The 15,338-nt window shown below is 42.2% G+C and overlaps 1 protein-coding gene across 2 annotated transcripts in view; it reads right to left on the bottom strand.

Annotated features, from left to right (window-relative positions):
• LOC138581301 (organic cation/carnitine transporter 2-like) overlaps window positions 1-15,338 on the bottom strand; it is a 747,170-nt gene that overhangs the window by 340,113 nt on the left and 391,719 nt on the right. For both annotated transcript variants that reach the window (XM_069652516.1, XM_069652515.1), the window contains exon 6: window positions 4,378-4,478. In XM_069652516.1, the coding sequence (XP_069508617.1) occupies window positions 4,378-4,478 (101 nt within the window). The remainder of the gene's footprint in view (window positions 1-4,377; window positions 4,479-15,338) is intronic.

Genomic DNA, 15,338 nt, shown 5'->3' with positions numbered 1-15,338 from the left:
CCAAGAGGGCAGAGCAGTCACTTCTATACCTTCAGCAGAAATATTACATTAAAGTCAACAAAGCTGATCGGCTACTGGTTAGATAGTTAAGGAAAAAGAAGGGGCCAAGGACTATATTGAAGAACAGGCACAGGAAACTACAGAGACCCAATCCTCCGTCTGGCAATAAATGGCTGACTCTCAGAAAGTATAAGGATATCCCAAGGTACGAAGCAGGAGTGTCGGCTGTCCCCACTCCTGTATGCAATTCATTTGGAACCATACTCTCCCGTATCAGGGAAACCCCAGAGATCACAGGGATTAACTTTGGCAGAAGAACCCACAAGGTGATCGCCTTTGCGGATGACATGTTAGCAATTACAAACCATGAGACTACGCAAACCTAGAACAGGGAAGGAATTGGAGGAGTTTGGCAGGGTGGCGGGTCTGAAAATTAACCGTCATAAACCTGAAATGCTTCACCTGAATAGAACAGCAGGGAGGGTGCTAAGACTAAAAGAGAGATTCCCACTATACTTGGGCCAATGCGAGCATTTGCAACTTGCCGGTCCAGCTTGCAGGATCACGAGGCGGGGATGTACAAGGCGAACTATCGACCACTCCTGGAGAAGGTAAAGCTACTGTTGAGAGAATGACCCATTTACATGTTGTTGGTCCCCCGCATTCAATTTTAAACAATTCAAAAGCAGAGCACAAAAAGAAAAAGTAAATGAAGGCAAAATCACCTTTACTCTTCACCTTTTACTCTCCACTATGGAGAAATAAAACACTGCCTGCAAGCGCACTTTGAAGGCAGTATTTTATAATGGATTCCAATGAAATCCTCCTGCTCACGAGTAAGTGCCAACGAGAAGGTCTTGCATTGAATCCATTGCTTTTACGCCTGCATGAAAATCTCACGCAGGTGTAAAAGCATATTTTCTTCAGAGACTGAGAAAGAAAGCAAAGCTGTGGGATATATCTACCCACTCAGCAGTACTTGCTCACATCATCCAGCTGCACTTCAGCAGTTAACAGCAACAGGGCTGCGCTGGCTCCTTTGAGCACCAGGGCCTTGCCTCAAAACTGTGGTTTGCAGAAACAAAAGGATGGCTGCACTGTTTTGCCAAGCACCATTGGGCAGGATGGAACAAGGGGGCACACTGAGAAAGCCTGCCAGTGTGTTTCTTACAGATACCAAGAAGAAAATTCAGAAGCAGCACTGCTTTGCTGCTTGATCCACATTCCCCTTGAAAAAGGAAATATTTGGCCTTTCAAGATGGCGCTCTGACGCTATTTCCATTTGTTCAACATCACACTGCTTTCATCAATGAGGCCGAGCCATACCCACCCATATCCAGATTGTGCTCCAGCAAAATAGAACATGATCCCTGTATGACAGGCTGTGTCAGCCAAATCAGAGAAATAAAAAGAAGCTTTACTTTCAGTCGCACAGGAAAACGCTTGACTTTTGAGTTCCAGAATGTCAAATATCAATGCTGCAAAAGAGACTTTGGCTCTCTGGGCCTAGGTCAATTTCAATGGGCCCGTGTCTTAAACAGATTGTTGTATAAGTGAAACTGACTAGGGCTGCAAAACAATGTGAGACATTCAGAGAGAAAACCTTTTGAAATGGTCAACCCAGCAGACTTCACCATGTGTTAAAATGCGCTTTTGTAAATAAGGAAAAATGCCAGTTTGTGTAATGTTGAAAGAAGGCCCTGTTTTGGCCTAGCAATGTAAAGGGGGGTTTTGCTGGGAAACATATGGGATGCTTTATTCAACAGGCTTGCTTTTGATTTAAAACAAAATAAAATAAGAAATAAAGACATGGGCTGCCCTCTGAAAACTAGCCAAACAGGTTTCTGCCGTGGCTCAAGGGAAATTTGGCTAACAGGAGTGGCCTAAACCCCCGAAAGAAGGAGCCACATTAGATTCTATGACAAATACATGTTAATTACTACCTTGGAAAACTTTGAATGGGCCAGAAGGCCGCATATCACAGGCTCATCAGACTTTTGTCTGGGCTGAGGCATCTTACAATAGATGTTAGAGGCGTGCCTAGCATAAGCCTGCCCCACCATATACTTCTATGATGTCACCATGCCTTATAAATAAGGTTGGCTGACAGAACTCTTGACACACTCTTCAGAATTTTCCAGTGCCTGCGTATCCAGATATTCCACCTTCACTCTGCAAGATTCCAGACCCCACTGCCAGAAAAGGGATAGTTGGCCCAGGCCTTCCTATCCAGACAGAACTAGCCTTCAGCACTAAAACCCATAACAAAATCCCATTAACTTCAGGGAGACAGGGGAAAGGTGGCTGAGCTTGCTTTGGGATTCTCCAGTGCCGCCGGCTTGCCCTGCTTACCCGCTCCACCCAGCTGAGGTGTTGCTGTGCCATGACCAGACTTTTGCCAAGCTGTCTTTTGCCAGGAAAGCCCGCTATCCGGTGACCAGAACCTTTTGAGCCCAGAACCCGGTTGGCTGTCTGAAATCGCAAACTCAAGCATGGACTGTGAGTATTTCTCCATCCCATAGCAAAACATAGCCTACCCCATCTGGACCCTTTTGTCTTTGCCCTATTTTCTGAGTAATCCTATCCATACCCTGACAACTTGTCTAAACAGTTCTAATTCTCTGTGCATTGTGTCCTTGTTTTTCAAGTGTTAGCGCAATTCTTTCATTCACCTCATCTTGTAACTCCTTAGCAATTTTTGGAATAATTTAAATTAATTCCCACATAGATCTGAACATGGGGTGAAAGGGTTAAGTCGCAAATTAACCGGGGATCGTACTGTGTCTTTCTTTAACAATTTAGTCTGAATAATCTAGTTTAAGTAAACCTTGTCCTTTTTCTTTTGAAACCAATTTGCTCCCTTTAACGGCTTTATTTTACCAAAACCGACCCTTTTATCTTGCAAATCTCATCCAGTTCTTCTGCTATAGCCCTCTTTTCACTTCTATGTTGTCCCTGTGATGTGCATCTATCCCTCAGCACAAACACCGCATTCCAATTCAAAGTATTTCACCCGTTTTTCTGGAAAAAACGTTTGACATTTAAAACTGCACACTAAAAAAATGCAACTTTTCCATGTGTGATTGACTGCACTGCGTTTTCAAATTCAACCTGCTTTGTGAACTGTATGTCTTTTGTGATACCTTACCTTATAGTTGCTAGTGATATGATAGCCCTGAGACTGTGATAAAACATACGTTAATTACACATATAAATAATTATTTATTAAAATCTGAGTGTGATTTTAGGCCATTGCAAAGAGATTTTGCCTCTTATTTTGTGAGGGAATTTGATTCTATTTGTTGCCTCATATCCCTGACTACCTGCTGCTTCTTTCTATCTATCCACTAAGAATTAGATTAATTGTGGGTTGAGGGAACATTGCATGGGGAAACCTTAACTTGGGTGCTATCTATCCTAAATCAAAAAGTGCTCCTATGCATTTTTGCTTTGGACATGTGCTTGTAGAAGGTTACCCAAGTGTATTTCAGTGGTTTTCATTGTTATAATCACCCCATTGCCCCATATAAAAATGGTGTCATTTTCTCTGAAATTAAAATAAATAAATATTGTGTTACCACCCACCGGCCTGGTTCTTGGTCCATTGTGACCCGGGCTATTTGTAAAAGAGGTCAGGTATCGTGAGACAGGTCAGGTATCGGCTCAATTTGAATTTGTTGAAATTAAAGAAAAAGCATTTTTATGGCGCGCTACATCTAAGGCTGAGGTCGTAGGGCCTGGTCCGGTGTGGGACGCCCGATTGGAATACTTCACAAAGCCGAAAGGCAGTTTCCACTTTCCTGCACTCCTATGCCTCAGAATGACAGCAAAATTTGCTGGAGTGTTTAAGAAACCATTTTACAGTTTACTTTAACGTTCTGGCACACTACAAACTGACCCCCCACAGTGTAGGGTATTAAATCATTTTGCATACTCAAGTTTCCTAGCAACTAGTTACTATTCTGTGTTACGTAAACACATCAGTCTAGAGATAACTTGCCTGCTTAAATCAATTGTTTTAATGCATATCAGCGTCTTCAAGGCTATGTGTTGACTTTGCAAAATTATTCCAAAGTTCTGTTAAAGATATTTTTTCTTGACAAAATCGAAATGTGTTAATAAAACAGTAATTGATTGTAAAAGGAAATTATGCAAGTAATCAATTGATTTCTGGCAGATTTATTTTAAACATTCATCTTAAATTTGAAGCAAAATTATTAATATCACTCACCCTTACCTCCCTTTTCCCCTTCTATTGCTCACTGCTCAGCTAGAGCTCAGCAGCTTTGTGTCAAACATTGGCAGAGATTTAAATGCACAGTATAAAATAACCGTCATTATTGGCTGTTGTATATTAAGTAATAAGATGCTACATACCATATGAACACTGATAAAAAGGTGATTGTACGGATATTGTAAGTTTTAAGCAGGTCCAGGAAGTTATGAGCTCTTTGTTTATGTGAATCCAACTCTTGTATCTTAAAATACATAGGAAAAAAAATATAAAATGAAGTAAATACTGGTAAAATAGTTGTATGCAAATAGCAATGCCACTATAATAAAGAACAAGTTACTTACCAACTGGTAACGTTCTTTCGACTGGATGTTTCTCCAACTTATTCCACATCTATGAAATTACATGTCAAAGATGTGGAATACGTTGGAGGACACAATCCATTTGAAAATAGCATTTCTTAATAACATTTGAACACTTCCATGAAAAATTATGAAACATTCACACAGTAAAATGTTGTGGTATCATTCCCTAGATGGAACATTTCAGAATTGTTCATGGACGGCTTCATATGTGAAATGAATGTTCTTTAATTGCATTTTAAACAGCTTCTAACAAAGAACACACTTTTCAGTCCAAATATCAAACAAATGGGCACTTCGATTTTCAATAGTTTTGGCATGCACCTAGATTTTAACAAATGGATGCACTGAAAAAATGTGAAAATCAGATTATACAATCTTGAGATATTAAAGTTTCAATATCCATCTATGTAACATGCATGTGCAGAACTAATGTACATTTTGTCTACGATCTGTACACTTACATGTAGAAGATTTAGATTTTGTACATGTATAACAATATATATATATATATATATATATATATATATATATATGAAGTCGCAAAGACTTGACTGACTTTGATGTGAGATTTTTCATTTGTATATGAGCTGTGTAGATTTAAATTAGGTACACTATGTACTCTTACGTGCATCGTGTACACTTATGACACACTATTACGTCACACACTTAAGATACACACGCATGACACACACATGACACACACATGCTCTTACTCCACACACCCCACACTCTTATGCCCTGAGATCTTACTGTACAAATATGTGTAAAAGATGCACATTTCGTACATGTACACTTATAAACATATTAAAACAAAGTTATACTGACTCGTGAGTTTTCAAATATACGCAAAACGCATAGGAGAATTAAATTGCATATGTGTACGAAATGCCAAACTCATATACACCTTCTAAATGCATAAAAACTCCCATCAAATTTACACCTCACTTTAAAGTGAGCTTTCAGGTGTATAAAGGGACAAAAATGACATATGAAGAATAAATTAACACCTTCTATACAAACTGTACACATGCATGGAGGAGATGTACATTTTGTACATGTACACTAAAATACCTGTGAAAACTTGCATCAGTCAGTCCTGACTTTTATGCGAGTTTTCATATGTATAAAGGCCAAACAGAAGATATAAATTGCGTATGCCACATACTCTTACATATGCGTGTGGCAAGTATGCTTAAAGCAAACACGTTCACATGCTGATGACACACAACTCTCACGTATATGCCATGCACTTTTACTGTATACATACGTGCAGAAGATGTACATTTCATAATGCACACTACTATATACGTAAAAATAAACAAAGTCAGGATTGACTTTAATATGAGTTTTCATATGTGTATAAGACTTTCAGGAGATGTAAATTATGTACATATACAACATGTAAAACTCCTGAACACCTCAAAACCATAAATAATCTCAGTTTAATGTGAGCTTTCATGCCTATAAGAGGCATACAGGACCTGCGCAGAATGAATGTACATCTTCTATATGAATTTTAAACATACATTTAGGAGATGTACATTTCATACATGTACAGTAATATATATATGGAACTCACATTGAAGTTTGGACTAACTTTGAAGTCAGTTTTCATTTTTATCCGAGGAATGAAGGAAATTAAAATTGTGTACATGTACAAAATGTAAAACTCATGTCTCAGTACCCCCCCTTTCCCATACTCATCCTATTTTATCGTATTTTCCAATGTTCCAACCCCTGCCCTCCTTTTTCTACACAAACACTGGGCTGAGAAGGATTGAGAGTAAAGAGGCTAACACTTGCATATATCATTGGAAATGTCCCGTTAATAAGGTCAGGCACTTGAACTAAATCACATACATCCGATACTCCCCCACACGGATAAAAGGCAGAACATGGAGACACACTGAGCAAGGTGAGACACGAGAAGGAGCAGATGTTCCAGAGCGAAGGCAACCCCACTGGAGCAGTACGGCCGATTAAGGGACCAGAGCGAGGGGTAGGTAAACCCTGATGATCCCTGCAGGAGATTGTTGAATCCGGGAAACCGTGAAGGATAAGCAGAGTAAGCCAAATCCCAGACAAGAAGAAGCCTGCATCGTGTTTCAAGGACATCAGCAACCCTCCCAGGTGAACGGCAGAGTTAGGAAGGTGAGGCTAAGCCTGTGGTATCAACCTTGACTCATGAATCAAAAGAGAACAGAAAGGAATGCACACAACCAGTGAGTTAGCGAAAGATATGAAAGGCCGGTTTGTGTCAAAGAAAGATTGAAGCTGCAATATTGCATCTCCGAATTGCGGGTTGCGCGTGTGCAGATGAGACGCGAAAGAAAGCAAACCTGTAGTGAACTTTAAATTCAGCAGTAACCGTGAAGTCGGTGATACAAAGTAGCGCAGTGGTCTGGGGAAAGGAAACAGCCCACTTGAAAGTTTCAGTGAAATCTTTGATGTTTTGTTATAAAGCGACAAAGCGAATGAACTCTGAAATGCGAGATGGTCAAGATTAACCCTGACGAAAGGGGAAGTTAAAAGGGGATTGCTTTAAGAGAAAGATTTCTTTGTACTTTTTTGATTGTGTTATGGAACTACCAAGACCAAGACACACTAGGGCAAATACCAGAAGGGAAGAGTTGAAGTGAAAGTTGAGGTTGTCCTGCGGAAGCCTATGGAAAAAGCCTTGCACATCCAAAAGTCTTCGACATCAGTGAAAGGTCCGAGCCCAACTGAGGGAGACCTGGAACATGAAATAAGTTAGGTGAAGAGAACCCCTAACGAATGTGAATAAAGCTTGGGGAAGGGAGCCCCTGCAAGTGCTGTGATTGTGATGTCCGAGCCCGGCTGAGGGAGATCTACCTTGAATTGAATCAGGTACTTTTGTTGAGAGGTCCGAGCCCGACAGAGGGAGACCTACGTGAATTTTTGTTGAACCGTGAAAGACATTTTGGTGAACTTAAGTGACTTCAAAGTGGAAGTGCAAGTGGGCCTCGACCCACGTTTTGAACTGCCTTTTTTTGACAACCTGAGCCAGAGTGAGTCATCCTGGCTACGGGGGCCGACTTACTCTGTGCTGTCCAATGCGGGGAGGAGAGCTGACTCAGCCATCGTGATCCTTTATGTTAGAACTCTGACTTTCCTCTGCATACACATTCCCCTTAAAACACTTTTTGTATAAGAGATAGGGCAGGTATTCGTTTTCTTTTTTAGTATAGGCCATTTTGATTTGACAGACTTACTAGGGCTGTGTTTTCTTTATTATTTGATGGTAGAGACTACTCCAATCATATCTACAGGGCAAAGCAGGAGTTGTTCCAAACCCCAAGTCTTTAATAACGGTTTTGAAACTTGTAGCTCTTGTGTCAAGTGTCATACTTGTGATACCATGCCTCCCTTGCATAAACCATACGCCCATATACTGTAATCCTGACACAGATATGCCACACTTATAGGCCATGTGCACGCATGTCATATACACACCTCCTGTTCTGCCATATACACATTTGCGATACATATTACATACATATAGGGAATATTCTCAATTGCACACTCATATGCTCTACAGTACGCTCCCCACAAAAAAACACTGACATTAAAGGGAAAAAAACAGTTGAGGTTAATTGAACACAAAAAAAGTTTACAAAGAGTAAGAATACCAACATTAAGGGCAAACACTGACTGTATACCACTGCCACTGCAACCATAAATTGTAAAGGATACACACTCATTCATACCACTACTAAACCAACCTTAACCCTTCCTTCAAATATTAGGCATGTAACATCCATACCATAGTTGAAGAGAGTGTTAAAGTTCCTTTATGTGCACAGAGGAGCACAGGAACTCTTGTTCAATGCCCCAGGCCCACAGTATCCCAGTCTGCCTTACCAATTGACCTTGCAAGTCTGGGGAAGTAAAACGCATTTCCATTAGACAGTTAAAGTCAGCCTTCAGTGTTTTCACTGGGCTTGCTTAGCTCGTCCATAATGGGTGGCAGGTCAGTGCCCAGATTCCCATTATGGACAAGCTGTCCTTTGTCTCCTGTCATCAATCAGAGATGATTCACCCAAGAAACCTTGCCTGGCACCAGTCTCATGTGGCCAGGGAAAGGCAGACGATTTCTGATCCTGACCCGGGGGTGGTGTTTTGCGGGAAGATCACTTGTGGGGTTGGGGGCAGGGGAGAGACAGGTTAGAAAGAATGAGAAATCCCCTTGTATAACTTCCCCCAAGACCACAACCTTCTAATAGCCTATTGTAAAGTAGAAACTGTTAGAAAAGCTAAATTTGACGTTGTGGACCTCACGTCCCAGAATTCCCAAAAAACTGGGACGAAGAAGAAGACTGTAGAGGCACAAGACTTCAAGATGCAGTCAATTAGGAATAATGACCCACACCTGAGGGAGACTTGGAGCCATAAAAAGCCACCTGAGGTGCATCCCATAAAGAAGAGCAGTAGATGAAGGTGGAGTAGTTTTCCTACCTCCACATGGCAGCAGAAGCAGAAATCTGTTGCGAGTAGAGACGCCGTGTCCACAGTGGTGTGTAAATTGAATGCTGGTCCTGAGAGGGTCTCCTATGCTCGAGTTTTCAGCTGCAGAGATCGGGCAGAGGAAAGCACACAATTTAGCAGTTTTTTCTGCTGTCAAATAAGCTCCAGCGGCAGGCAAGCTCCGGATAGCTATGGGAGCCAGGAGAGCTCCGATATTGGCAGACGCGGGCCACGGAAAGCCATGAAGGAGAGGTTCCCGGGCTGTGAAGGGAAACGGAAGCAAAAGACCTGGAAGCAGCAAGGCCAACGGACGAGCATGCCAGACCCGGTGAGTTCACTATTACATTGTGACACCAGAGCACTCCGTAACTGCCCACTGGCCAAGTCCAGGGATCTGAACCTCCAAAATGAGAGAAAAAAAGTAACTTTAAAGCGGACGAAACATTTTGAATACTCAAATAATGTAAAGCAGGTTCATTCATCTGTTTTTAATCAAGCTGATTTAAAAAGGTGCAGATGGAAGAATATGAACTTGATCGTTATACCAGAAGAGTGTGATTATGACATTGTGGGGTATAATAGGAGACAGCAACAAGAAAGGAAACTATATCAATAGAAGAAAAGACAAATCATCATTGCCAACGTCAAAAGAGAAATACATCCAGGCAATTAAGAAAACACCTGAATTGCCAAAGCCAAAAGAAGGCAGTTGAGAATGCCCATGTTGGTAAAAGCTATTGCCCATATGAAAAAAGTTCAGAAGAGAAAATGGCTTAAACCCACATTGCCAAAGCCATAGAAGTGTGAAAGTAAAACAGTACCCTTATTATCAGTTGTTTGATGCAAAAGGAGACAACCAAGGGTGGCAGGAAGGCTGCCCTTCTGAAGGAAGATATTCAGAAGGAGTAGAGCATGACCTGCTAAGAGTGTGGCAATAACACAGGTGTAACAAAAAGCAAAAGCATTGTTCTTGTTTCCCTTGAAGAGTTTCTTATACTTGATGTTGTGGAGCAAAGGACATTGCTAACCTGTTTGTGCGTAACCTTTACCACAGAAGTACTTGCATGTAGTAGTTTATTCTGGCCTGGCAGGAGAGTACACAAGGTCAGAGAACGATGTAGTATTTTGATCTGTTCTGGCAGGAGAGTACAACAGAACAAAGAGCTTTGTCCCAGTAGGCCTGGCAGGTACAGGGACCAGGTGGAATCCACTGAAGTACTTTGGTGTGGTTAAAAAACCTGAAATGTTTAGTGGATTAATGCAGAATCATCCATCCTGACAAATGTATATCATTGAAGCAAGTGTTGTGTGAACTGCTGCAGAAGTATTTAATATTGTCAAGCAAGTGGTTTTGTGAACTGAGGCAGAAATATCCTGCCATAGACCCTTTTGTTGAAATCATTGAACTAAGGAAATATGCTGTGCTGATGAAAAGAAGTTGTTTCAAGATCTTTGTCGCAAGTAAAAAGAAGAAATTATGTTGAACACTTGTGAACTGTTGGTTGAATACAAGTTGGAACTTTGTGTCAAAAAGTCGGAACAAAAAGAGAACTGAAATGGAACTTTGTTACTGTTTGATTCTGGGGAAGGGGAATTCACAGACATTAGAAGGAGACACAGTTGTTATGATGTGAATTTAACACATAGGGCCTCATTACCCGGTAGGCGGTGAGCCATGGCGCTATTAGCGCCATGGCTCATGCGGGTAAAATACCGGCACCGCCTTGGCGGAAAGGTTGGAGGGGCATTAAATCCCCTTTCCGCCATTGCCCTTCCCCATTCCCATTTCTGCCCCATAGGGGTCTATGGGAATCGGGAAGGCGCTAATTACGGCACCGCAATTTTGCGGTGCCGTAATTAGCTCCGAGGTCCCTTAGCGGGTTGGATGCTAAAAGCAGGCGTTAAATCCCCCAACCCGCAAAGGGACCTCGTATTAAGGCGGTAGGGATTTACCGGTACCGGTATTTTACCGGTACCGGTAAATCCCTACCGCCATCCGTGTAATGAGGCCCATAGTGTTTCCTTTAGTTTATTTTAGGCAGAGAAATCCTTGTCAGGATAGGGATAGTGAGGCGTTTATCTATCCATCCTTTTGAGTTAATAAAATGGCATCTTTTGAAAAGCCTTCACAAAGTGGTCTACATCACATGTCTGACCCCTCACACTACACTACGCCCTACAAACTGCCCCTCTCCTAGTACAATGTTAGCTCTTCTTTGAAATAATGGTCTCCCTCCTTTCCTCTCCAACTCTCATTCTCCTCTACATCTGCTTTCTTCCATCACATTCCTACTCTCTACACTGCCACTCCATGCTCTGCTCCTCTTGCATGCAACTCCCAGGCTCCTTTGTTCTCTCGCTCTTCTTTACGCCCATATATAGAAACATGCAGGATGCTCAAGTAAATAATCATCAGCTGGCTATGGTCAGTGAGAGTGCAACGTTATTTGTGTAAGTGTTGAAGAACTACAACTTCTGCACTTGCGTCTATTTTGAAAGTGTGCTCCCACTCAGGTTCAATCCAAGAGGATTTTTCAAACAGGACGTCACCTTGGGCTCATTTATCCCAAAGCTGCATCGGCTCCTTGACCCGTGTGTGAGCACAATCATGAGCAAGTGCTGTTTTTTTATTGCCTTTGTTTTTTGAGCCATGTCTCAGAATTTTATTTCTGAAATGTATGGGAGCCTGCCAAGGTGAGAACAATCCGCTTCTGTTGAAATATTTAGAAGCTGCGTTTATCACATTTGTTTGCTCTACAGTCCAGGACATTCCTTCGCCTGCACTCCTCCGGGGTCCCTCACTAAAAGAGCTCTGCTCCCTCCATAAGCAGCTTCCTATTTAATAAGGATGTTTTGGGGGCAATGAAGGGGGTCACATGAGCAACCTGGAGTTTGGGCATTTCTTTCTGCTCCACAGTGCCCTAAGACTTTCCCCTTATCCCAATCTCAATTAGTATTTCCCTCTTTTCCACCACAGTTAGTTACTTTTCGGGAAGCCTTTCTTTGTCTTATCAGGCCTGCTTGACCAAGAAGTGTCACAGTCTAAGAAAGGAGTGTTGCATATAAGACTTGCAATCGACTGGCGTGGTTGGAGAGGCATGTAACTCTCCAACCTCGCCAGTTGGTCCGTGTGGGTGGATCCCTCTACGCCACTATCAGGGGTACTCCCTTCTTCCACAAACATTTTCCATAAATCTAGAATGCCCTGCCGATTCTGTATCTTTTTCGCTTATAGGTTGACAGCAAGTTTCTGTGCACATGTTCTAATAAACTCTTATTGTGTGTGCCTTCTTCAGGTCAGCATGTGGACATTTTGCTCTCAGTCCCCTGCACCCACTCACTGTGTTACTTTAAAATATTTTCCTTATACTGCAGAAGCATATGTTCCAATGGCATATCCATACTATCAAAGGGCTCTGACTGTGCTAAAAACAAAATCTGCTAAAACTAGCCTAATGGCCGTTCCCTTAACAAAACGTCATGCATTCCTATTTTTAAAAAAAGCTCAATTAAAAACAACTCCCATCCTAATAGCAGATCTACTTATTCACACAACTAATAACCAAGCCCAACAACAACCACCTTAATTTACAAAATTGCTACAAATATGTGACTCCAAACACCTTTGTCTAAGCAATTACAACCAATACTTAATAATAAACACCTTTCTATACACAGTTCCTAACAACATTCAACTAAAAAAACATTTATACAATGATGTATATCCTTCCTCGGTCTCCTTACCTCAAGACAAGGGTACGCAAAACCTCCTCAAGTTCCCTTCATTTTAGAACTGAGGGATACCTTGCCCTTTTATATTAGGACCATCACAGCACCTTGAGAAGTGCACCACTCCATCCAGACTTGTTCCTCTATGGGGTGATCATCTTGTTAGGTCTGGTCCCAGGGATTATAGACAAAATTGTGCATAGCTACCAAATTCTTGTTTGTCCGGCTTGGACAAGGATGATTTTGGATGGTGCACAGTTTATCCCACACAGCGTTGGAAAGATGTGTCCGGCAAACAACTGTTCGAGGACACAAGCGGACGAGACGGGGAACATATTTCAAGTCTCCATACCCTGCCAGGTAATAAAACAAAACAGAGAGATGAACAAGTTTGTAACCATGGTAACTTTCTTTTGATGGGATGTTCCTCCCACGTATTCCTCATCTTTGATCATAAACTTCCAGTTTGCGATATTTCATTTCCTTGACAGAGGGCGCTCTGCGGTAGTGTTGATGACTCAATGTCCCTCCAAGACCTCTGTCCAATGGGCGATGTCATCCGCAGTATATGTAGCACGTGCAGCGCCTGTTGGCTTCCGTTCTTGTTTTTCCATGTTTAGAGGAATTACTAGTGCCTTCTTCGAACCTAGAAGACTCAGAGAGCGCAGAGTGTAAAAACACGTAGATTCTGCAGCAGGGTAGGTTGGGAGGTGCGATGAGGAATACGTGGGAGGAACATCCAATCGAAGGAAGGATACCAGGGTAAGTAACTTGTTCTTTGAATGGATTGTGTCCTCTGACGTATACCTCATCTTTATAGCCTCCCAAAGCAGTAATAGTCTTGGAGGTGGGAAAATAATTTAGATCTGCCTGTAGCAGTTACCAAGGACCGAGTGCAAGAAAGGTTTCCCCGAAAGGCCCCTCTTGAGTAGAAGAAGTATCCAGGGAGTAATGTTTCACAAAAGGAATGTATGGTAGATCAAGTGGCTGCCGCACAAATGTATCCTCTCTGAAGAGCGGAAGAAGCAGCCATGCCCCTGGTTGAGTGAGCTCTTCGACCTTCTGGGGTATCTTTACCAGCCAGTCTACAGCATTCTTGGATAACCAGAATAATCTATCTGGATAGAGTCTGTTGTGTTATTGCTAACCCCAATTTATGACCTGTATATGGTTGTCCTGCTGAATTTTGACATTCGTGAGATATAAAAACAGAGCCCTCCTAGGGTCCAGTCTATGTAACCTCTCCTCCTCCTACTTTCCAGGATGGGAAGGGGGATAGAAAGTTGGTAAAACTATCTTTTGGGAAAAATGGAAGTCAAAGACTATTTTTGGCAGAAACAAATGTCTTACTTTGAGAATAATCTTATCCTTCTGGAAGACATATATAGAGGTTAACAAGACAGTGCATGCAATTCGCTCAAATGTGATTGCATCTGGCAAAACAGTTTTTAGTGTCCATAGTCTTAATGGACATGAATGCATGGGCTCAAAAGGAATACATGTTAAGAATTTTAATACAAGATTTAAATCCCAACCAGGAACTAGCAAGGGAGAAGGAGGAAACACATTAGTGAGTCCTTTAAGAAAATGAATGATTAAAGGGATTTTAAAGTATGTGGTCTCCTCTGATGAGCGCTTGAAAATCGAAAGCGCTTCCAGATAACCTTTTATTGTTGTGATCTGGAGCCCTAGATCAACACTGTAGGTGTATTGCACGGAAATGGATCCACAATTGTATCCCTACGCCGTTGAACTTGTTCCAACGACATCAATATAAGGATTTTGTTGCTGGCCTTCTGGCCGAAAGCAAAATCTCCATTACGTCTTCTGGGAGGTCCCAATTGTTGTACCTCAGCCTCTCAGTAACCATGCATGTTTTGACCTCTGGATGGAGAACCTGGCCCTCCTCTTGCAAGAGAAGGTCCTCTCGTTGTGGAAGACGTATCCTGCTCGTCCAATCCGGGGCAATTAGGATCATGGATTTCCTGAGCTTTCTCAACCTCCTGATCAAGTGAGGAATGACGGGGACTGAAGGAAACGCGTACAGAAGTGGAAATTCCCAGTCCACCGCAAATGCGTCTCCTAGAGCTCCCCTTGGGGGAAGTTCCCTGGAGCAGAATAGCTCATACTTCCGGTTGACACTGGTCACAAACAGATCCACTTGAGGGGTTCCTCAAAGGGTCAAGATCTTTTGAAGGACTTCCTGAGCTAGTTCCCACTCGTGGGAGACTGTGCTCTGCCTGCTCAGAGTGTCTGCCGCTGTGTTCTTAAGTTTGTGAAATGCCAACGTCACTTTTGGGATAAAGTGCGGGTTAGTGGCAAGGAAAATCTTGTCCTTCATAAACCTTAGGTAAGGCAGGTCAATGACCAGTGCTTGCAGTTCTGACACCTGCCTGGCCGAGGTAATCGTCACTAGAAAAGCCACTTTCCATAAGAGGAACTTCAATGGAGCCGTCGACATGGGTTCAAAAGGAGGTTTCATTAAAGCCGAAAGGACTACATTAAGGATCCATACCGGTGCAAAC

Source organism: Ambystoma mexicanum, chromosome 3p, assembly GCF_040938575.1.
Source record: "Ambystoma mexicanum isolate Mex_15411 chromosome 3p, UKY_AmexF1_1, whole genome shotgun sequence".
NCBI classification, from domain to species: domain Eukaryota; kingdom Metazoa; phylum Chordata; class Amphibia; order Caudata; family Ambystomatidae; genus Ambystoma; species Ambystoma mexicanum.
The sequence above is the reverse complement of the archived record's forward strand: the minus strand, read 5'-3'. Positions and strand labels throughout refer to the sequence as shown.